The 23,587-nt window shown below is 48.9% G+C and overlaps 1 protein-coding gene and 1 pseudogene across 2 annotated transcripts in view; both read right to left on the bottom strand.

The window, feature by feature from the left end:
* Window positions 1-23,254, bottom strand: part of Abcc3 (ATP binding cassette subfamily C member 3) — a 48,506-nt gene extending 25,252 nt beyond the window's left edge. For both annotated transcript variants that reach the window (XM_008838373.3, XM_017799451.2), the window contains exons 1-10: window positions 23,130-23,254; window positions 8,424-8,600; window positions 7,948-8,073; window positions 7,608-7,745; window positions 6,164-6,289; window positions 5,898-5,959; window positions 5,085-5,216; window positions 3,503-3,691; window positions 526-703; window positions 263-424 (exon numbers count right to left, since the gene is read on the bottom strand). In XM_008838373.3, coding sequence (XP_008836595.1) covers window positions 263-424; window positions 526-703; window positions 3,503-3,691; window positions 5,085-5,216; window positions 5,898-5,959; window positions 6,164-6,289; window positions 7,608-7,745; window positions 7,948-8,073; window positions 8,424-8,600; window positions 23,130-23,174 — 1,335 coding nt within the window. In that variant the 5' untranslated portion in view covers window positions 23,175-23,254. The remainder of the gene's footprint in view (window positions 1-262; window positions 425-525; window positions 704-3,502; window positions 3,692-5,084; window positions 5,217-5,897; window positions 5,960-6,163; window positions 6,290-7,607; window positions 7,746-7,947; window positions 8,074-8,423; window positions 8,601-23,129) is intronic.
* On the bottom strand, window positions 21,365-23,227 carry LOC103738395 (annotated as a pseudogene).
* Window positions 23,255-23,587: the final 333 nt, after the last annotated feature.

Here is a 23,587-nt window from a genome sequence, read left to right as displayed (position 1 = left end):
AAGGAAGAGGAGGAGGGTATCTAGACACCCAAGAAGGATAATACACACTGATCAACACTCAACGTGCCTCCAAGTACCCCTTGCCTTGGACTTTTGAGGGATGAATCATAGCCCAGGGTAGGAAGCATCAGTGACCAAGGTCCCCTGGTACCTGAGGATGGGTTCGTGGGCATGACATATCTCTTCTACCAGCCTAGACTACCCCTCTCTTATTCCTTCTGCAGTCAGAGGAAGGGGGCAGAGGTCAAGGTTTGGGAGTCACCTGCCAGAGGAAGTATATTGCCAGGATGACCTGCAGGGGTGCTGACCACAGTAGGTTGAGGAAGGGGGAAACATCCATGAAGCGCTGGGCATCCACTGACATGAGATTGACCATTTCTCCCACAGTGGATTCACGTTTGACTGCGTTAGTAATGACCAGCGCCTGCAGATAGCAGGAGATGGACCAATCCTATGAGCACCCCCTCAAGCAGCCCAGGACTGGCCTCCCCCCGCCCAGGTATGACCCATTCTAGCTGACCTTACCTTCCTGTAGATGACACCAATGATTGCTGTGCGTAGCCTCAAGGCAGTCACAAAGATACAGTGGAAATACTGGTGTAAGATTAATGTTTGCATCAAGGAGCATATGAACATCATCCCAGCCAGCAGGAAGCCCCACCAGGTGGGGGCCGTGGGGTTAGAAATAAACCGGATGAGCATGCTGCCAGGTGGAAAGCAAGGCGTGAGAACAGGTCTGCCCTTCTCGGCCTGCACTTCTTTCCCTGTCCCCCATAGAGCACTATCCATCACTAGCCTGTCCTCACCTCCTTCAGCTATGTGGAAGAAGTGGTGCATTTCCACTGACTAGACCTTTCTATTCCTTCCCCTGGGCTGCCAAGGGATCTAGAGCCTACCACAGGGCTGCAGACCCTTGTCCCACAAACCCTTCCAACACAAGCACCCTCCACCCCCTGGTGCTGTCTGCTGACCTTCTTTGAAGCCCTTGTCCATGTCTCCCAGGACTTTATTCTTTATCAGACCTGTCCCTACTTCCAGCTATTCTTGGCAGTTTCCTGTCTACCCACTGAGCTGCCCACCAAGAATCCTTGACATGCCAAAGACTCCCTGAGGTCATGCTTTGCTCTTGCATCAGATACAGATACAGAGCTGCCCCTTCACCTTTCCAAGTTCCTTTTTTTTTTTGAGAAAAGATCTCACTATGTATTCCTGGTTGGCCTAGAACTCACTATGTAGACCAGTCTGGTCTCAAACTTACAGAGATCCTCCAACCTCTGCTTCCCAAGTGCTGGGATTGAAGGTGTGCATCACAATGCCCAGCTTTCAAGCCCTATCTTGTCTCCCTGGCCCTGGATCTAATCCTCCTCTGCAGGAACACATCCCACTGTTGTGTAATCTTCAATATCACCACCTCTGCAGGCAGCTGTGTCTTTACTCATTGGCACGGCTGTCTTGTTGTGTTGGAACAAACCTTCCCTTGACCCCATGGAGCTTTTCTAGAACCACCAGAGCCAAGCCTGCCCTTCTGTATTGGGCCGAGTTCAGATACTGACCTCAGTACCTGTGAATGTGACCTCATTTGGGCATAAGACCTTTGCAGCTATAGTCAGTTAAGATGACATACTGGAGTAGGCTGAGTGCTAAGCCAGGACTGGTATCTTTATCAGAGGAGAGGGAGGCTTACACACACACACACACACACACACACACATACACACACACACACACACACACAGAGTACATGTGACAGTGGCAGAGGTCTGAATGATGAATTTACATGTCAGGAACTAGGAGCTGCTGACAGTGACCTAAGCTAGGAGAGAGTCCTAGGACAGATACTTATTCAGAACCTTTGGAAAAACCAACTGGAGGGGAGCATGGAGGCACCCAAGAGGCTGAGGTAGGAGAATCATGAATCAAAGCTAGTCTGAGCTCTATACTCTGTCTCAAAACACAAAAGAACCTAACCCTGCTGACACCTTGGTTTGGGCCTCCAAAACTGAGGGAATAAACTTCTGTTGCTTCAAGTTGTCCATATAATGATAAATTGTTAGGCCCTCACTGAAAACTATACACCCATCTTTGCAGCAAGTTTCTGGACTTTCATTTCCCCATTTCAGAAGTCCTCCCATCCTGGGGCCTTTCCCTCCATTCCAGTCCCCATTCTTGACAAACCAACTCCATGTTGCCTTTCTGAGGCTAAGTTTGCTAGCCAACTTTGTATACTGGAAGCCTCTCCTTCCCCCAGAAACACTATGTGCTCACCTTGTATCCCCAGCTCTGGACTTTGAGTCCATCCAGCTCTCTCCTTCTCTGTCAGGACTCCCAGGGCTCTACTGAGGTCCTCTGACCTCTTTCTCTCATGGACTGTCTAGGAGAGCTGAGCCCCAGATTGAGCGTCCACTGATGGGCATCTCTTCTTAGGGGACCTAGCCAGCACTCAGCCCCGTGCCTAACCTCCTTCTCCCTCTGAATTCATCCACCAGGGAAAGGTCCATGGTCTCCCAAGTGACATATGCCAGAACCAGGCTGCCTTCAACCCCTCCCTCTTCCTGGTGTACACCAATCTCCAGAGTAGCTCCTGAAGCCTTCATTCCTGGCCTGTACAGCCATCTGACTTGCTTAACCTACCTACATTTTGCCATCCTGCCCTACATCCCCCACACTGCTGGCAGGACTAGCCTTAAGAAATGCAAACAAGATGTCCTTCTCTGACTTCTCCCTATTCCTGCCCCTCCCTTGGGTACCTTTTCTCTACTAGTCCCAAGCTATAGCTCCTGAGTCATGTTGTTTCAGCCCTTTGTGACAGCTTGGGCTACACCTTCTCTCCTCTTTCACCTACTTATTCCTTCAAAGATAACCTCCTGAGCTGGCACGTTTCCTACGCTTGTGGGCTGGTTTCCTGGCCTTTCCCGGGGTTTTCCAGGCACACCTGTCACCCATTGTATTCTAATTAAATTACTGTTGGTTCCCCCCCCCAAAGACCTTAAGACTTTGCCTTACTTTCTCTGCAAACCTAGTGGCTGGGGGCTCCATGGGTACTTGCTGAATTAATAATTATGCATATGGGATGCAGGGCTCAGCTGCTAGGCAGTTCTGCGTCCCACTTTGTCATCTGAGAACTTCTTCTGAAGGTATTGGAAAGAGCTCTGTAGCTGGACTTCAGAGCCCTGCACTGAGATCTGATTCTTCTTTCCAGCTGTGTGCCTCACCTTTCAGAGTATCTGCCTTCACTTTAGTAAAAAGGAAACAAGGACATTTCCCTAAAGGACTGCTGGACAAGGTTAAAGAGCAAATGCTTGTTACTGAATCCACCAAGGTACAAGGTGCATGGTATGTGCAGATGTATGTGTACTGTGAATGGGGAAACTGAGGTACAGAGGCAATGCCACTGGCCAAGGGTGACCCAGAAAGCAGAAGGCAGCCTTTCGATTCCTGGTCTAGGGCAGCCAGTCAGCCCTCTTCCAGGGGAGAGCTGCAGCAAGAGGGAATGTGGTGAGACCTGAGAAGCTGTGGGTTGACAAAGGCGAGCAGGTCCTGGATCAACTTGAAGCAGATGCTGATGACTAAGCTGGAGGTGAAAGTTCTCACCAAGGCCCAGAGGAAGGAGGGCTTCCGGGATTTGGGTTGGCCCCCTAGCAGGACTTCATCCTCGCCTGGGGTCTTTTGTTCAAATGCTCCAGCCTGGGGCCTGGTTGGGGAGGAAAGACAGTGGGTGAGATGGGTACCTGACTCCAGGAGGCCAAGAGAGAAAGAGGGAAGATGAGGGAGAGGAGGAGGAAGAAGAAGAGGAAGAAAGAAAGAAAGAAAGAAAGAAAGAAAGAAAGAAAGAAGAGGAGGAGGAGGAGGAAAAGGAGCAGAAAGAAGGATAGGAGAAGGAAGAAAAAGGAAGAGGAGGATGAGGAGGAAGAGGAGGAAGAAGAAAAAGGAGAAGGGAGAGAAGAGAGAGGAGGAAGAAGAGGATAAGGAAGAGAAACCTGTTTTCTTGACTTTCAGGACTAGAAGGGAGACAGACAACAGGAAAATTCTGCAGATGACTGTACCCAGCTGCCAGAAGGTGCTTGCTGAAGGGAGGCCACCCTGTTGCCCCAAGGATCATGTTCTTAGCAGCCTCTGGCCAGCTCCCTGTCTCCCAGGGCTGGCTCCAGAGAAGGCACTGAGATGGAAGAGGATCACTTTGATCAGGGTAGGGAGACTAGAGGGCTTAGTCTTTGGGTAGTTGAACAGGGAGAGGGTGGAGGTGGCATAGGGGGACAGAAGGAGGGTACAGCAGGCAGGTGGTGGTCCCACAGGCCTCTCCAGAAACTGCAAGCCAGGGAAGCCACAATACTACTATCCAAGCCCTGTTCTTGTTCTTCTAACAGCTAGAGGTCACCAGTGGCTCTTAGCTGACCAAGGAATGACCTCCCAAGCCCTGGGGTGTGGGCAGAAGGGTCAGAGTAGATAAAGAAGGCAGACTCTAGGCCCCAGCTCTTTTTGCTGTTGACCCGAGGATAGGTACTGGATGGGAGGCTGCCAGTGCAAAGGCCCTCTGCCATGGGCCCTCATCCAGGCCTGCCTCCAAATAAGAGAGACAGGATTGAGAGGGCTGGCCCTGCCCCTCTGAGGGAAGACCCTGGAGTTTCCCATTCAAGTCAGGCATGGTAGAAGAGCAATAAGATCAGGAGCTCTGGGCCAATTGGGTGCGGATCTTTGTTCTGCCACTACCAGCTGGGGGATCTTGGGAGTGTCATTAAACCTCTGAGCCTCAGTGTCCCTCTCTGGACCAACAACAGAATGGACACTGTTGGGCTGCTGAGATATTGAATGAGGTACACTACATTCTAAGAGTGGTGCCTAGGATACACTGAATGATACTTAAGGGTCAGTCATCCTCCTGTCCTCAGCAGAACCAAGGAGGACCAGCCCAACTCAGGCCTGGCTTCTACCTGCAGCATCTTAAGGCTGCCAAGACATCCTTGTATTTGCTCTTTCCCTACTCTGGCCTATGTTTCTCAGGTTTATCAGAAACACCACAGGGGAGTGTGGAGGGCCAGAGTACGAAGGTGTGGGAACAGGGTCCTAAAGACACAGGGAGGCCTCACCCTGCTGTGTGTTTCTGCTGCCCCTGCCATGCTTCAAGCAGCCGCTGCACCACCTTGTGAGAGCGGTCTTCCTCGTTCAGCGACCAGAGGTCCTGCTCCTCCAGAGGATGCCTGTAGCCCAGGATGGCCAGCCTAGGGGAGTAGGGAGGCAGCCCCACACAGGGTCAGAATTTAGAAGCTTAGAGGCAGGACTGATACCTCCAGGGTCCCAGAGGGGGAGGTCCCCCTTTGTTGCAGCACCCAAAGGAGATGTCCCTGTCATTCCCACAGTGAGCAGGCTTCAGGTGGCTGCCTCCTTCCTCCCGACTCACATCCCTCTCTGCCCCTCTCCTCCCTGTCCCCAGATGCTCTATCTGCCCAAGGCCCTGGCGATCACATACACATTGTTTGGTCCTGAGTATGCACAAGGCAGGGGCGGATTCAGGCCAGCCCCAGGTGCATGTGGTTAATGAGTTGTCACCCAGGTCACAGACACAATTATCCTGCTCAAGCTGCTCTGAGGGGCAGCCAAGGAGATGACAAGCTGTAAGCTTATCCCAGACGGAAGAGCTCAGAACTAATTATGGTCTCCCCCCTGCTCCTGTTCATGCCGCCTGCCAGATGCAGGGCTGGCCTACAGCCTGGGAGCTGAGCTGGGCCAAACTTAGCCTCCACACTCAACCCCTAGCCCGAACAGCCACGTTTGCCCACCCTGGTCACTGGGGTGTCAGGGAGGGCCCATTCAGGCCAAGTCCTGGGGTCCATAGACTTCTAGCCTGCTCCTCTTCTTTCCTCCCCCTCCTCAGGTTCAGGGTAGAGCAAGAGCCAACTCACTTTGTGAACCACCAGAAAGACAGGCGGGAGAGGAAGCCAGCACTGGTCTCTGGGCAGGGGTTCTAGAAGGTGAGAGAAGAGAGCAGGAAATCAGGAGTGCCCCCAGCATCTCAATGGGGGGGCCTCATTCTTTCATGTTTTCAGCCTGATCACAGGACCTGGTGGTGGCCTTTCCTGCTTTGGGTGGGATTGGAGGGATGGACTGCTGGCACCATCTGGACTGAGGTGCAAGTTTTGGAGTCCCACACCCTCCATGGCAAACTCACCGGGTCAACATTTTCTGGAGAGAAAAATGGCGGCTTCTCTCTGAAGCAGGACAGGATGAGGGCACAGAGCACCAGGGCAAAGTAGAGGTAGAAGGTGGTGAATCGGAAGGGGTCTGAGATCCTACCCTGGTGGGGAGTGGAGAGAGATGTCAGAAACCTCTAGGAAGGTTGGCCCGCAGTGCTGATCCTTGGGGTGTCAGGTGTCTGGAGCACCCAGAAGACACTGAGAAGTGGGAAGGGTGATGGAGTTGGGGACTGTGGTCTGGTGAGGACTTGTCCCGAGCCAGGCATTGTGCCAGTACTTTGCCTTTGTCACCCTGTCTAACCAGGACAACCACTTACAGCCAGGATAACCTGTGACATGTAAGCTGAGAGTGAGGACACTGTCCTCCAGGGGCCTAAGCAACTGGCTCAAGATCCCACGAAAGTCAGCGGCGGTTTACAGCCTGTGCTCCCAACTACTTTCCTTGCCTACATCCTCCTAAAAGAGAAATGGGGACACTGAACTGATCGCCAGTGCTCCATTCTTCCTCTCATCAAAGCTAGAGGAAGGCCAGGGTCAGAAGTGGGTGGGAAGAAGCAGAATAAATGAATGGGACTCCATGCACACCCACACACATGTTCACAATCGAGGATACCTGAGGATTGCACCAGTTGAGACCCACACCATATACTGAACTCGGGGGTGGCAGTACAGAGTGGATCCCCCAAGCACTCTGGGGAGCATCCAACCATGGCAAGTTCTTTGACCCATTTTCCTTCATTACCCAGGTCTCCCGCTTCCTGCCACCAGAGATGCAGCAAATGGAGACCAACATAAAAAAATGGTGAACAGGGCTGGAAAGATGGCTCAGGAGTTATGAGCACTTACTGCTCTTGCAAAGGACCCAGGTTTGATTCCCAGCACCCACATGGTGGCTAATAACCATCTATAACTCCAGTTCTAGGGGAATTCGATGATGCTTTCTTCTGATCTCTGTGGCCATTGTATGACACGGGTGCACTTGCATACATGCAGACAATATACTTATACATATAAAAATAAATAAATAGCCAGGCGTGGTGGCTCATGCCTGTAGTCCCAGCACTTGGGGGAAAAAAGGAAAAAGTAAGCGGAGGAAGATGAACAGAGAATAGCAATGACTTTCAGGCCACTGGAAGCTTGCTCATGTGAACTTGTGGCAATAAATAAATAAAAAAATAAATAAAATAAATAAATAAATAAAATATTTTTAAAAAATTAAAAAGTGCCCCATTGTGCACTTACATATATGCAAGCAATACACTTATACACATAACATAATAAAAATAATAAATAAAATAAAAAAAATGGTGAACAGAGAAGATCCTGGGAGTGGGAAGGAGCCTGGAATCCAGCAGTGACCTTGAACCCTGAGGCCACACCCCTGGACAGGGGTGGACCTGGAAAGCCCGACCCCCATACCTCTGCCATGACTGAGAGGATCTTGGAGCGGAAGGGGATGATGGCACAGACCACACATAGGAACCAGAAGACGATGAGGACTCCTGAGGATTGCACCCCCCGAAGCCGCTCATACTGGATCAGCAATGTGGCCAGCAACTGTGCAGGAAGGGTAGAGGAGGTTCAACCAAAGCACACACATCTGGACCTGCTTGAACCCCCTTCCACATGGCCAGATGTTTCTGGAGTTACCAGATGTCCAGCCAGATGTCCAGCCTCCTCCTTGTAGCCCATGGTCCTCATCACACTGGACAACCCACTGTAGCCCTCCCCACCCAGCCTTCTTGGGCCCCACACGAACCATGGTGATCCCCACTACCAGCGGTGTGATAAAGAAGACGGGGGCCGGGGCTGAGCCGTGGATCAAGCCATGAAAGGAATAGAAGAGGTCCGCCCAGGAGACACACCACAGCAGAACGCCCAGGGCCTGCAGACAGGGCACAGGTTGCAGTCTCCATCCACAAAAATAGGTCCAGTCCCTGCTGGGGAGAAATCTTTGCTCCTGTAGCCAACAGAAGCTATCAGACCTGTCTAGGCCAAGTCAGAAACTTCTGGGGGTAGCAGGTGGGAAGTTCTGTTGTTTGGTTGCTGAACTTTCTAGAACTTCTAAAACGGGAACAGCTCAGCTGGCTGTAGACCCAGTTGTCTAGTCCATAGACTGCTATGGAACTATGGGACCCTGTTTGAGTTGTCAAAAGGAACAGGAAGTTCATTAAATTCTCTAGGTCAGACTTCTCTAAGTTCCCCCTTCTCAGAGGACAACCCTGAGCCTCTGACCGTCTTGAGCCTGGACAGGTGGGAGAGGATGATGTAGCCACAACGGTGGTGCTGCAGGTAGAGCAGGTAGCAGGGCAAGGCAGCCCACAGGTAGATGCAGGGGACCCAGGCCAGCAGAGAGTTCTGGAAGCAAGGCGTGAGGTCCGGGGTGTCAGTATACACAGACAGGTTAGAGTCCTGGGGATAGAAATAGAACAGTTCAGTGCTGTGCTAATTCCCTATGTCTCTCAGGGGGCATGGCTGGACCAGGGAGTCACTCCATATATCAGGGTGGAGATAGGATGGGGGATAGGTGAGGACAAGAACCTGAGTATGCACGTGAACAGGTGAGCAGGGGCTGGCCCTGTGTGGACTCCCAGGGAGCCCAAGTCTGCCCCATTGGCTAATACTCTCTCTAATTGGGGTATAATTTAAGTACAATAAGCTACACCCATTTAGTGTGCAATTCAATGAGCTTAACAGTTGCATAACCCCTCAAAACCATTGCCTCAACAAAGATACATTGTTGCTATCATCCTACAAAAGTCCCTTTTGTCCCTTTGCAGTCCACCCTGTTCAGGCTGATGACCTTCCTAAATATTCTTCATCTTTTTTCCATTAATTTTTATTTTAGCAAAGTTACATGACAGTTTCAGAGCCTTCTTCTCCAGGCTCTCCAAGGCAATGAGAGCTTCCCTGGGTCACAGATGGGGTGAAGGCTAGGCAGAAAGCTTAGTTGTAAAGTGCCTGCTGCACAGGCATTAGGACCTGAGTTTGGACCCCCAGAACCCACGTTTTTATTTTATTTTATTGGCCTAGAACTCGCTATGTAGACCAGGCTAGCCTCGAACTCTGCCTCTACCTCCCAAACTGCTAAGGCATGTACCACAGTGCCTGGCCAAGAACCCACATTTAAAAAAAGTCCATCATGGGGTGCATGTTTGTAACCCCAGCATTGTGGAGAGTAGGGGATAGGCAGAGACAGGCAGATCCCTGAAGCTCATTGGCCAGCCAGTCTAGTCGAATTGATGAAGTTCAGGTTCACTAAGAGCCCTTGTCTCAAAAAACTAAAGATGGACGACGGCTCAGCAGGTAAAGGCACTTGCCACCAAGCCTGGAGACCTGAGTTCCATTCCCAGAACTACATGGGAAGGAGAGGACCAATTCCTGCAAATTGTATTCTGACTTGCACATGTATGCTGTGGCATGGTCACACTTATGTGCACACACACACAAATTAGTAAAGATAATGAGAAAACATAAAAAAGAGCTATTAAGGAAAGATATACCCAACATTAACCTCAGGCCTCCTCACACAGTGCACACATATGCATGCACACTCACATGCATATGTGCATACACCCACTAACAAGTACACACACCACATAAGGCGCATACACACACACACACACACACACATACACACACACCACAGAGAAAAAGATGGCCCTACTGACCTTGCTGAGAAGGCATGAGACTCAGAACAAATTGATGAACAGAGATATTTGCAAATGACAAAGTCAAGGGTGATCAACCATGCCTGTTCAGTGGAGCTTCCCTGAGTCTGACCCAGGACATCTGTGTTCTGGGGAACTGCTTGTTGCAGACAACACAGTGTGGTTGGTCAGCCTCTTGTCATAGCCCTTGCCCTGGACCTCCACATTTTTGTAAGAAGATGGATTAATAAGCATTCATAAGCACGTTGTACTGAGATGGTTCCAAGGTGGCTAATGTACTCATCCTTCCCCTCTCACAAAGCATTGGATATTCTTTACAGAAAGCCCAGAAAACACAAACAAATAATGAGAAAATCCTCCCACCATCCCATCCACCTAGAGACAACTGTTGCCTGAGGATATAACCGCCTACCTTCTAAGCACCCATTTAGACTGCTATCATTTAATTTTTATCCAGGTTTCATATGCACATAAATCTGCTTTTCCTGGAGATTTTGTTTGCTTTCTGTCACTGGTGGTGGAAATCTCTCTCAAATGTGTGACTCTGGAAGTTAGGCTGTTTCCATGTTTTCCAGTGAGACAGGAAAGCACTAATGGGTACTATATGGATTGGGGTGGAGCTTGAGGGGTAGGGAGTGTCTTGTAGATGGGTCACTTAGGAACTTGGTCATTTAGGGAAGACCTTCCCCCACCCTTATCACCTCAGTCAACTGGCAGAATCTGGAGGCCCTTCTTTGGGACCAATTTGCTCCAACAATTGACCTGCAGACTTTAACTTAACATTTTAGGATAATCTGCTTTGGGGGCTGGGGAGATAGATCAGTCAGTAAAGTGCTTGTATTTCAAGCATGAGGACGCAAGTTTGATCCTCAGAATCCATCTTTAAAAAAAAAAGGACCAGAGAGATGGGTCAGTGGTTAAGAACACTGGCTTCTCTTGTAAAGGACCTGGGTTCAATTCCCAGCACCAACATGGTGGCTAACAACCATCCTAATTCCAGTTCCAAGGGATCCAATGCCCTCTTCTGACCTCTATGAGCATTGCGTGACACAGGTACACTTACATACATGCAGACAATATATTCATATACATTTATTACATTATACATACATAATAAAGTATTTTTAAAATATATGCATATTATATATTACTATTATTTTTATTTTATGTGTATGTGTGTATTGCCTGCATGTAGGCAAGGGCACCAGTGTCGTGCAATGCCTGCGGAGGTCAGAAGAGGCTGTCAGATCCCCTGGGACTGGAGTTACAGACAGTCATTAGCTGCCATGTGGGTACTGGGATTCAAACCTGGGTCTTCTGCAAGAACAACCAGTGTTCTTAACTGCTGAACTATCTCTCCAGCCCAAGTAGTAGCCTGCACTTGTAATCCCAGGGCTGAGATGTAGGGACAGATGGGTCTCTGGGTCTCACTGACCAGCTAGTCTAACCTACTTGGTGAACTCCAGGCCAGTAAGCAACCTTGTCTTAAAGAAGGTGGATAATAGTGGTGCACACCTTTAATCCCAGCACTCAGGAGGCAGAGGCAGATGGATCTCTGTGAGTTTGAGGCCAGCCTGGTCTACATAGCGAGCTCCAGGCCAGCTGGGGCAAAAGGGAGACAAATCAAAAACAAAAAACAAAAAAAAGGTGGATAATGCCTGAGGAATGATACCTGATGTCCTCTGGTCTGCATGCATACACACATGGACCTGCACATACATGAACATGTACATATATATACATCCATACATACAACAGGGAAAAAAAAGAATGATCTGATTTTCTATGGGGGTAGCTAGAACTGGCCTGGCCTTGGGGAGAGATGGCTCAGTGGTTAAGAGCATAAGTTGCTCTTCCAGATGACCTGAGTTTGCTTCCCAGCATCCACACAGGGTGCCACACAACCACCTATAACTCCATGGATCAGATGCCCTCTTCTGAACTCCTCAGGTACCCACACACACGGAATACACACACACACACACACACACACACACACACACACTCAATAATAATAAAATAAATTAAAAAAAAAAAAAGATGAGGGAAGGAGAATCAGTTTTCTCTAGGGACTAGCTCCCTAAGAGGTTATCTAATCCCAAGTGAGCAGCCCTAAACACAGGTACACATGAACACATGAGAACCAGTAAATGGGCTCAGTGCATTATATATGTATATATATATATATATATGCATGTGTGTGTATGTATATGTAATAATAATAATCAAAGAAGAGGACAAGAAATTGAGAGAGAGTTGGGGCAGGGACATGGGAGGAGTTGAAGAGGGAAATAAATATAATCCCCCCAGCAAAGGGGCGATGGAGAAGCAAGCTGGGTTTCTAACCTCTCCTTACATTCTCTCCTGCAGCCTTGCTCCTCCCCAACCTCCTGCAGTTCCCGGACCCTGAATTTTCCCAGACTCTGCACAAGGGTTGACTTCAATCATTCTGTGCTCAGCCTTTGGAAATGGCCTTTTCCTGGTCTCCCCCTTCTAAGCCTCCCTGCTTCCCAGCAAGCATTGATTGGTCGCTTCTTCACTTCCTCCCAGGGGACTCTTGCTGACCAGCCCATCCCCAGGTTGTCTTTCATGCCTTGGCCTTTGGGGTCTCTGCCATCATTGTTCACATATTGCATAGAGAGGAGCCCCCCCCAAAATCATGTCAACAGTTCAGGTCCCCTCCCAGGTCTCAGCTCCCACCTCCTGCTGCCTCTCAGATAGCTTTCCCATCTGCCCATAGCTACCTCCTGTTCAACACCTCTCACACCAAGTTTGTCCACTCCCTGCCAGGAACAGCACCCCCACTGGTGCTGCTTGCCTCTGCCAAGGCCACCACCATCCTTCCAGCTCCCCCAGAACCACCAGGTCCTGGACTCTTTTTTTTTTTTTTTTTGACAGGGAATCACTATGTAGTACTGCCTGATCCGGAACTCATCACGTAGATCAGGCTGACTTTGAACTTACCTGCCACCAAACTTGGTAACCCAAGTTTGATCCCCAGAACCTACATGGTAGAAGGAAAGAACCAACTCCCCTAAGCTGTCCTCTGATCTTCCCTCCCCAAATTCTGTGGCATTGGAGATGGAACCCAGGCCAGGGTCTATCCCATGCTAGGCAAGCACTCTACCACTAAGCTATATTCTCACCCTCTTTTTCCTTTTATTTTGAATCTCACTAAACTGCCTAGGCTAGCCTTGGATTTTTGACCTTCCTGCCTCAGCCTTTGGAGTAGCTAGACTGCAGGCATGCGTCACCACACCCATGCCCTGAATTTGCAGTTGAATGAGCTTGAATGAGCTCAGGAACTAAGTTAGGGTGACAAAGTCCCCTTATCTGACAGTATCACCCTACCCTAACTAGGGTCATTACCTGGTGGTTGATTTGTAATAACTTCATGAGGTATAAAACAGGGGCATTGCTGGGTACAATTTACAGAAGAGAAAGCATGCTCCACCTGTTTTGACAACAAGCTCAAGGACAGCTGACAGCACCGAGTTGGCACAACTACCCTGGCTTTTGGGATGCTATGTGACAACTTTTCCCTACCTGTGCTGCCTGGACTCATGTACCAGAAGACAGCCTCTCCCTCAGTCATGCAGCCCTTCAAGGGGGACCCCATGCCCTCCTCTTGCTCTCTTCCTCTGCTGCCTTCTAAGTTCAAGCACAGGACCAGGTGCCCTGGAGCAGACCATAAGCCATGCAGTGACAAGGGACTGGGGGTGGATGGGGTCCAAGTATGAGGACAGAACATGGCTAGGCAGGCAGATGACCTGAGGTCATAAGACCTAGTAAGAAGACTCCATACTGCAGATGGAGTGCAGTTCCAACACATTTTTTTTGTTTTGTTTTTATTTTTGTTTGAGATAAATTCTCAGTTGACCCAGGTTAGCTTTGAACTCGCAATGTAGCCTAGGCTGACCTTGAACTCTTGATCCTGTTGCCTCCACTTCCCGTGTGCTCATGTACTATCTTTACAGGCGTGTGCCACCATGATCTGCCATTTTTCAGTCATATAATAGTAGCCTGATCTTGCAACCTTCTGAACTCCAGTCTCCACATGCAAATAATCACAGACCACACCTCCTGCCCAGCCACCTCCCTGAAGGAGAGAATGAATGGAGAATGCTGAGTGGGAAGATGATGGTGCTGATGGACCAGAGCTGGAGCTAACAACTGTCTATAACTTCACTTCCAAGGGATGCTTTTACTGTGAAACAGCTTTTCAGATTCTTTCCCATAGGACCTTTTGCTGAACTGGGCACAGGAGAGTCTTAGACACATTCCTGTTCTTATATTTTAGCAGAGTCCTGGTCCTGCTTCCACAGATAAGGCATATATTGAATTTGCTTTAGGGCTCTAGGGACACCCCCGCCCCTTTATTTTATTTTATTTATTGTCTTTTTGAGACAGTGTCTCCCTGTAACTTCAGTTGGCCTGGAACTTGCTATGTAGACCAGACTGGCCTTGATTTCACAAAGATCTGCTTTGCCTCTGCCTCCCAAGTGCTGGGATTAAAGGAGTGTGCCACCATGCCTGGATAGGGATCCCTTTTAATCAAGTAAGGAGACCTCTGTTCACTTTCCTTTGGGAAAGCCCCTTTGCCTAGTCTGGCCTATGGTCACTTGTCCCTTCTTTAAGGTCCCATAGAAATTGTCAACAACACTTTGTGTGCTGAGACTCTTTACAGAATATTTTCAAATGTGTCATTTTTAAAAAAAAGACTTAGAAGAACGAATAATATTGAAATACAGGCACCAATGCATTTTAGAGAGTGATTTTGAAATATATATGTTGGGGATGGAGAGATGGCTCAATGGTTATGAGCACTGACTGCTCTTCCAGAGGACCTGGGTTTGGTTCCCAGCACTCACATGGCAGCTATCACTCATTCATAACTCCATTTATGGGGATCCAATGGCTTCTTCTGGCCTCTCCAGGTATCACATGCACGGGTTCATTTACATGCCAGTAAAACACTCATATGCATAAAATTAAAAAATAAATAATTAAAAAAAATACCTAGAAGTCACCAGGCCACACTCGGGAAAATGGTTGATAGGCATCAAGCTGTTGGGGCTGTGTTTCACTTCACAGACACCTACACGATGGCCACAACCAAGTGACCTTGGGGAGTGAGGACTGGATGGTTGCTCTGAGCTCAAGGAGGTCCTGCCTGGGCACCTTTCCTTGACAGAAGTATGCTCCAGCTGCCTTCTTGGAGACAGCAGGTATCTGCTCACTCCTGTGTCTCCCCAGAGCTCTTGCTAGAACATTCATGGGGCATGTTAAACACAACAGGTCCAGAACTAGGCCACTCCAGCTTCTCCACCTCAGAGGCTGGAAATGCCTTCCTTCCTCTCTCCCTCCTCTCCTCCCTACCTCCTTTCCTCTCTTCCCCAGGTCACAATCTTTCAGGTCAGCCCAGCTCTGTATCTTTGTCCCATTCCCACATCCTATCCCTGAGCAAACCCTGTCCATTCTGCCCCCAAAAGATCATATTGAGAGGCATGTGTGGTGGTGCACACTTGTGATCCTAGCTCTTGGGAGGAAGCTAAGGCAGGAAGATCATGCATGAGTTTAATGTCAGCCTGAGATATATAGGGAATTTAGGACAGCCTTGGTTACACAGCAAGATCGTATCTCAAAACAACCAACCAACCAAATGACACCCCCCATACACACATACCTCACACATACAAAGATTAGGTTGAACACTATAGTTTGATCATATGGTTTAACATACTATGTTTGACAATCCTTATCTCCAAGGCAACCTTACCTGCTTCACTCTCATGTATCCAGAATCTGACCTTTTTTCCCTTCTTTACATTCCTGCCTGGATGATGTCCAGAGTCCTTCCTCTGGTTGTTTGCTTCTAGACCTGCCACTTGCCCTCAGTCTTTTTCGTTACTAAAACAGCAGCTAAAGAGAGACCTACTGGAAGCCTACGCCAGACCACACTCCCATGTCACTTCTCTGTGCAAACCTAGCTCCCCAGCACTAAGGATAAGCAGGGCACCTCACATAGCCCTCAATACTGTTACCAACTTCCCACTGCCTGACCTCTTGCAACAGCCTGCCCCAGGGTAGCCTGGCCATCTTTAGATAGTCTGCTGCTCACACAGCTCCTTCCTTGAGCCTTCACTTGTCTGTAGCCTTTGCTCAAATTATACCTTCTCATGAAAGTCCGGCTAGACTTCCTAATTAGAACTGCAGCCCACTCCAGCCCTGCTCCTGCCCCTGTATCCATCCCTAACACATTCTATTTTCTCTCTTTTGATATAATTGAGTTATTTTTCACAGTTACCAATTTTCTGCCTTCTCCTACAAGAATATGTACACTCTGAGAACAGGTTTGTTTAAAGACAGCTTCTGTTGACAATGGTGCTTCAAACTGCCTAGAGCAGTACGCAGCCTAGAAGGCACATACTCAGTATGCATTTGCTGAACAAAAGACTGGTTGAATGAATGAATGAATGGATGGATGGATGGATGGATGGATGGATGGATGGATGAATAAATGAGAGTGCCCTCCCAAACCCTAGCTTCCATAGACAATTCCCAGAAGCACAGAACGCCGTCTCTCTGACACCAGGGACATCATCCTGGCAACCAAAGGGACTTGTGGACCAAAGACACTGAAGTGAAAATGACAGTGAGGACAGGGTCAGTGGAGGTCATTTCTTAGACTCTCTCATGACAGAATGGAGATTGGCTCCTCAAGGGGTGCCCCACCCCCTCAGTCTAAGGAACACCAGCCAGGAGGCAGCTCAGGGCCCACAGCCCAGCCTGCCACCATCCATGTGGTTTCCACAGTAACAGCAACTTCCTTAATCCTGTGATTAGACAGCTGGATGGAGCTGATAAGGTAGAAAGTCCAATACCCAGAATGGACAGCAGGGCACTTGTCCCTTAGTGGGCACCAAGGCTGAAATTCCTGTAGACTCAAACCAATGGCAGGAGAGGGGGACGAGGACCCCAGAAGCCTCTGCCCCAGTTCTGCCAGCAACCTCCAAGGCCCCAAGTCCCAGCCTGCTGACAGGCTGTGTCATAAGAAGATTCATTACTTCCTCAACCCTATGTGGTGGGGGTAGGGGCCATTTGTGCTGGGCAGCTCCTGAGTTCACTGGGAAGTGACTGACACAGTCATGTATCTCAGCAGAAACTGGAAGTGCAGAAAGGGAGAAGGCGTGCTCTGATTCCTTTCCACTGGCCTTGAGCTACCGGATCAAAACAGGAAGCCTAGGAGATTAACCAGGGCTGTGCTGGGCCAGTTTGTAGCTCGAAGGCTGGACCTGCCTCCCTCTCCTAGAGTACCCCTGTGTGCTAGGATCATCATGGAATGTGCAGCACATCTGAGACCCATGGTTGATGGGGGACTTGAACCCAGGCAATGCAGCCCAGGTCCCAGCCCTGCCTTTGGGTGCTGCTTCCTCATTGCTCTGTGGGCTCCCGAATGGCATCTAGCTGCATCAGGCCACCTGAATCCATGCAGTCTTTATTGAGTTGCTCTGCCCACTCTGGAATCACTTCCTTCCTGCAGTTCATCCATGGAGCCAAGGGGCAATGGCTGCCAACACCTTGGCAATGGGTCAGTTAGGGTTCTGAGAACAAACTGGACTAGAAATCTAAATATCTAGTTTGGAGGGGAAATATGATTCGGGTTAGGCCCCCATTCCCAGCTATATCCTGTCTCACAGCATAGCCCCCAGAACAACTTCAGAAACAACCATTTCAGGGGGTGAGAGGATAGCCAGCCTAGCAAGGGCATCCCCAAGTTTCATGCCCCCACAGGGGTCCTGATCCTGAGGCAGCTCTGTGGGGGGAGGGGGACACAGCACAAGCACTTTGTCCTTACCTCCTAGGTAGGCCAGCTGTAGTCTCTGCTGGGGTTATGACACTACAAGAAATTTTTATTATTATTTGATTTTTTTTTTTTTTTTGAGACAGGGTCTGATATAGCCCACGTTGGCCTCAAACTAGATATATAGCTGAGGAGAGCCTCGAACACTTGATCCTCCTATCTCTACCCGTCAAGTGCTGGGATTACAGGTGTGGCGCTAGGAATCAAACCCAGTCTTTGTACATGCTAGGCAAGTACTCTACCAATGAAGCTACATCCCCAGTCCTTTTTGTTTGTTTGCTTTGAAACAGGGTCTTGCTACATATAGCCAAGAATAGCCTCAAACTCATGGCAGTCCTCCTGCTTCAGCCTCCTGGGTACTGGGATTACAGGCGTGGCTCCAAGGCTCATGTGTATGTGTGTGTGTGTGTGTGTGTAGGAGTGGGGGGCCAGCCAGCAGGGCTTGGGACAGCTACCTTTCCAGGCCACATCCCCGATCCATTTCTTTTCCTGAGTCTCTTCAGCCCAGGTTCAGGGAACAGAAGACAGTTTAGGGCCACAATGTACCACCTTCCTCATAGCTTTACATATTTCCATCTTTATTTGAGAGCCAAAATACACTGAAACTTGACCCTTGTTCATTACTCATACCTTCTGGTAGCTGACTACTGGGCAATGACCCAAAAGGAAACCGAAATTCTCTGATACCTGGAGCCCTAAGGTTTGAAGAGCCTTAATCATGGCCTTGGCTCCCTAAGTCTGAGGCTCATCCTCCCAAAATCATCACTGGGCAACTCCAGACCTGAAGAGGTCCCCCCAAAATACCCAAGCTCAGCTAGACCCAAAGCAGGTGAGTGGCTTTTCCATAGTTACACAGCTAGTAGATGACAGAATTGAGACTAGCTAGAGGAGACATGGAACTGGACATCCAAGGACCAGAGCTTTGCCCCTACCTTGGGTGGGTAGATAGTGGAGGAAGCAGTAAGCCTATGTACCTTTTCCATGTAGGCATGACCAGTGAGGGGCTCACGGGACCAAGAGCTGCTGCTAAGTAAACTTATGTATAGAACAGTGAGAGAGGAGGAACTGGAGCATCTCCATTGGCCATAAGTTCCTTCTTTCCAGTTGCTCACAGAATCTCAAGTTAGATTTATCTCCTTCCCTGGTTTGAATCCTCTTCCCAGCATTCCCAATAGCGGGTTGCTAACCAGGTGCTTATACATCCCTAGTGACAGGGAACTCACTATGCAGACAGGGTTGGCCACTTTCATGGTCAGCCTCTGGATTTCTAGGCTTCCTGAGAACATGAGATAATGATGATACAAACAGGCTGAAATTTCTAAAGGTAAACAGGCCAGGCCTCTCCTTTATATACTCCCTTCATCCCAGTAGGGGCTGTCCAATCTGTATGTGCTGGATAGCTTTAGTGTCAACTTGACACACCTGGGTTGAGGGAGCCTCAACTGGGGAATTGCCTCCATAGGACTGGCCTGCCGCATGTCTGTGTGGCATCTTCTTGATTGTTGAGTGATGGGGGAGAGCCCAGCCCACTGTAGGTGGTGCCACCCCTGGGCAGGTGGGCCCGTATTGCATAAGAAAGCAGGCTGAGCAGGGGCCAGGAAGCCAAGTCAGTAAGCAGCAATCCTCCATGGCCTGTGCTCCAGTTCCTGCCTCTAGGTTCCTGGCCTGAGTTCCTACCCTGGGCTCCCTGATGAACTGTGGCCTGGGAGATGTAAGACAAATAAACCCTTTCCTCCCCAAGTTGGTAGTGGTCAGAGTGTTTTGTTACAGCAATGGAGAAACAAGCTAGAACACTGTATTTCTCAAAACACATAGTCGTCCGCTAGGCACAGGGTAGCAGACCAAAGTAAATATAAACCACAACCTCCTTTGTCCTGGAGGCATCTCTGATCTCATGAGTTGAAAGGTAGTTTGGTTATACCATTCATACTTCTTTTTAAAAAAATATTTTTTATTAAATTTTTTTTTTTTTTTAAATAGGTGGCTGGAGAGACGGCTTAGCACTGGCTGCTCTTGAAGAGGACCCAGGTTTGATTCTCAGCTAACAACCATCTGTAATTCTAGTTCCAAGGGATCTAAAACCCTCTTCTGACCTCCTCAGGCATTTCATGGCATGGGTGCACAGACCTACATGCAAGCAATACTTTCATACACATAAAAGTATAAAAATAATAAATATTTTTTAAAAATTTAAAAATAAATATAGAGAAGGTATGTATCCTTATTGCTTTATTTATTACTTTATGTGTAGGAGTGTTTTGCCTGCATGTGTGTAAGTGTCCCCATGTTGTGCAATGCCCACAGAGGCCAGAATAGGACATCGGATTCCCTAGAACTGTAGGTATAGACAGTTGTTAGCTACCATGTGGGTGCTGGGAACCAAACCCAGGTCCTCTGTGAGAGTAGCCAGTACTCTCTTAGCCATTGAGCCATTGCATCAGCCATCCCCCCCATTCATTCTTTATTTCTTTTGTTCGTTGTCTGATTTTTAGACAGGATCTTGTGTAACCCAGACTAACCTCAAATTTTCTGAATAGTCTGGGCTGTCCTGGACCTCCTTATCCTCCTACCTCTACCTTCCAAGTACTGGGATTGTAGGCATGTGCCACCATTCCCTGTTTGTTTTTATTTTTTAAGGTCTTGCTCTGGCCTAGTGCTCACTATGTAACCCTGATTGGCCCGGAACTTGTAGTAATACTCTTGCCTCAGCCTCCTGGGTACTGATGTTACAGGTATGAGCTACAATGCCCTGCTCTTCTTTTGGAATTTATTTCTATACCAACTCAAGGTGCACTCTGAGATATTGGTAATGTGCCTGATGAGATGCAAGAGAGAGAGAGTGAGACACATCATGGACCTAGCATGTGGTGTGTTGAAATACACAGGTGTATGTGTGTGTCCATGTCCACAGGATCATGGGCCCCCAGACTTCTACCCTCACCATAAGTAGAACTGAATCTCTAGCAGCTCCCTGCTTCCTTCCAGAGAACAGCTACAACAGGCGCCTCTGTCCCAACAGTCTTGCTAGTTCTTTCCTTGTAGGACCTTATTTCCCTTTGTCTTCCCTCCGGTTGCTAAGATTACAGAAACCTGCCAACAACAGAGCTTCTTGGTTCTCAAAATTCTCTATTTCATTTGATCCCCACAAAATCTTGCAAAGTGAGTAGCAGCTGGCACATTCCTCATTCTATAGATGGATCAAGAAAGGCCATGGGAAGCTAGGGGAAGGCTAGGTAAACAAGTGGCCCAAGAGGCCTGACCACCCCACCCCTTTCACCTTTTCCCTCTGTGTTCAGGTACTTCTTGATTGCCCCAAACCTCATCTCACAAGGTGGGTCACCACAACTCCTAGGTTTCAAGGGAATTATAACTCAATGATATGCAATGTAGTAGTCCCCAGAGACACTTTTTATTTTTGAGACAAGAGGTACATGTATCCTAGGCTGGCCTCAAACTTGCCATATAGCCAAGGATGACCTTGAATTGCTGGTCCTCCTACTTCTATCTCCAAAATGCTGGGATGATAGCCTGTATCACCATACCCAGCTTCCAGACACTTAAAAAATAGTTATATTGTTCTTACTTCCCTCAAAACTCCTCTGCCCAGCCTGGTTCAAGATACCTTTTTTTTTTTTTTTTTTTCAGCATATAAAAATGTATTACTACTGTGTTTCCATCATCAACATTTAGGATCTTGGTCTTTCCTTCTTGCCTTTGTATAGGGCCAAAAGACAGACACTGGCTACTTTAGCAATCTTAAAGCAGACTCCAGGAATATCACCAACTGCATGACCTTTCTGACCAAATCCATCAACCAGGGCTTCATCGTTTTCCTCAATGAAGTTCAGGCAACCATCACTGGGCACAAAGGCTGTGATTTTCTTGCCATTCTTGATGAGCTGGACCCTGACACACTTCCTGATAGTCGAATTTGGCTGTTTCACTTCAACCCCTACTTTTCCCAGCACGATTCCCTTGGCGTGAGTAGCACCTCCAAATGGGTTGCCTTTAAGGGCTGTGCCTAAATGGGTTTTCTTGTACTGTTTATCATGCCATTTCTGGTCCCGTCGGTGACTACGCAGCTTTCTGGAAGTACGCAGACCACAACACTTGCCCATGCTGCCAGTGCCTCAGACCCCTGGTCCAAGATACCTTAAATGACAATCCTAGAGTATGGTTCTTGCCTTCCACACACCTGTACATGGAGAGGTGTACAGCACAAGTTTATGGATGACATCCTCCCCTTCACCCTATACACACTTGCTTGCACACAGAAGGTACATATACACCAAACACATATATAAATACTCAAAATGGGGAAAGACTTAGAGGCTGAGATTCTGAGTCTGGATTTAACCAGCCTAATCTGGGGAGTCCCTGAATAACCATGAATAGGCATCTTTAATGTTTGCTTTGCTTGTGAAATGATTACACAATCACTTGCTGGTAGAAGAGCTCTGAGGCTGAACACTTTTCATGAACTTGAACTGCCCTGGGGCCTTGTCAACCTGATGTCTTAGAGAGCTGATGAGACTCAGAAAAGGTTGCATATATGCAGTACAGGCATTTGAACCCACACCTTTTTCCCCTGCATGCTAGGAAAGCACCATACCACTGAGCTATCCCTCCAGTGCAAAAGGCCTGCTTTTATTTATTTAATTTTATTATTATTTTTAAATCTCAGATCTGGTTTCATGGAACTAGGTGCCTTTGGGAAAGTCCCTTCCTCTCTGGGCCTCCTTTTTTTCCATCTGTCAAAGGAGAGGGTTGGGCTAGAAGACTCAAGGTCTACTTCTCTCTCCTACATCCTGGGTGTCAGGATGGCCTCCTCACAGACCTGCAGTGGGAGGGACTCTTCCCAAGAAGGATGGAGCCTGAAGGGCCCTGACACATAAAGTACCTGACTGAGTAGGGGTCTGGATGCCCTAGGGCGCAGGGCAAGGGTACTGGGTGAACAACCAAGCCATAGTCAGTAGTTAAGATGCTAGAGGGATCATTCACAAGGGATACAGGCTAAAGGCAAAATGTTCCTTCTGTATCCTGGGGTCAACCTGACAGAATGCTGGGATAAATAGTCAAGTGAAAGTACTTTCTAATTCCTGGTGCTACACACTGTGACGCCAGGAGCCTCACTCCATCCGAGCTCCTCCATGTGGTAGGAGAAGGCAGGGCCGCAACGGTGCGAGACAATGAGCCGCTTTGGTAGCATGGCCTGACCAGATCCCTTCAGGAACCCTGCCCTCAATCACCTCTCTTTGATGCCTAGACCATCTCAGACCTGGCTATGCACACCCTTTTCCCCAGGGTATCTGTTGTGCCCCCAACCGTGCCGTGGGCAGTGGGGGTGACCAGGCGGCCCCGATTGACACCCACTCCACAGGACCGCTCCCGAGACCCGCATGTTACCCAGAACTTGGAGGCGAGCTCCCCGGAGCTGCACAGGGAGTCCATATGGCCGAGGCGCAGAGGTGCACGGTGAGGAAGGCGATCTGGTTGGCTCAGCCCCTGGCAAAGCTTCTTCGGGAGCCGCCTCCCGCCTCCCGACTCCACCAGTGCTCCGCCCCGCCCAGCCCAGCTAAGCCTTACCCTTAGGCCCTAAGGTCGGCTCTCAGGTCCCAGCGATTGTTGAGGTAGTTAGGTGATTGCTACAGAGCCTTGGCAAAACTTCCAGGCTGGAAGGGACATCAGGGTGAAGGGTCATGCCAATCTCTTGCAGTAGCCCCTGAGCTATGTGATGGAAATGTCCCTTTAGACTCTGAAGCTGATGGACATGGGGCTGAGTCTGTTTTCCAGGGCACGGGAGAGGGAAGAGACCAGTTGCATCACACACACACCCTTTCCAAGACTGATGAGTCATGAAGACT

Source organism: Nannospalax galili, unplaced genomic scaffold (genome assembly GCF_000622305.1).
Source record: "Nannospalax galili isolate Female #2095 unplaced genomic scaffold, S.galili_v1.0 scaffold95, whole genome shotgun sequence".
Lineage (NCBI taxonomy): Eukaryota > Metazoa > Chordata > Mammalia > Rodentia > Spalacidae > Nannospalax > Nannospalax galili.
Note: the sequence above shows the minus strand (reverse complement) of the source record. Positions and strands in the feature narration are given on the sequence as shown.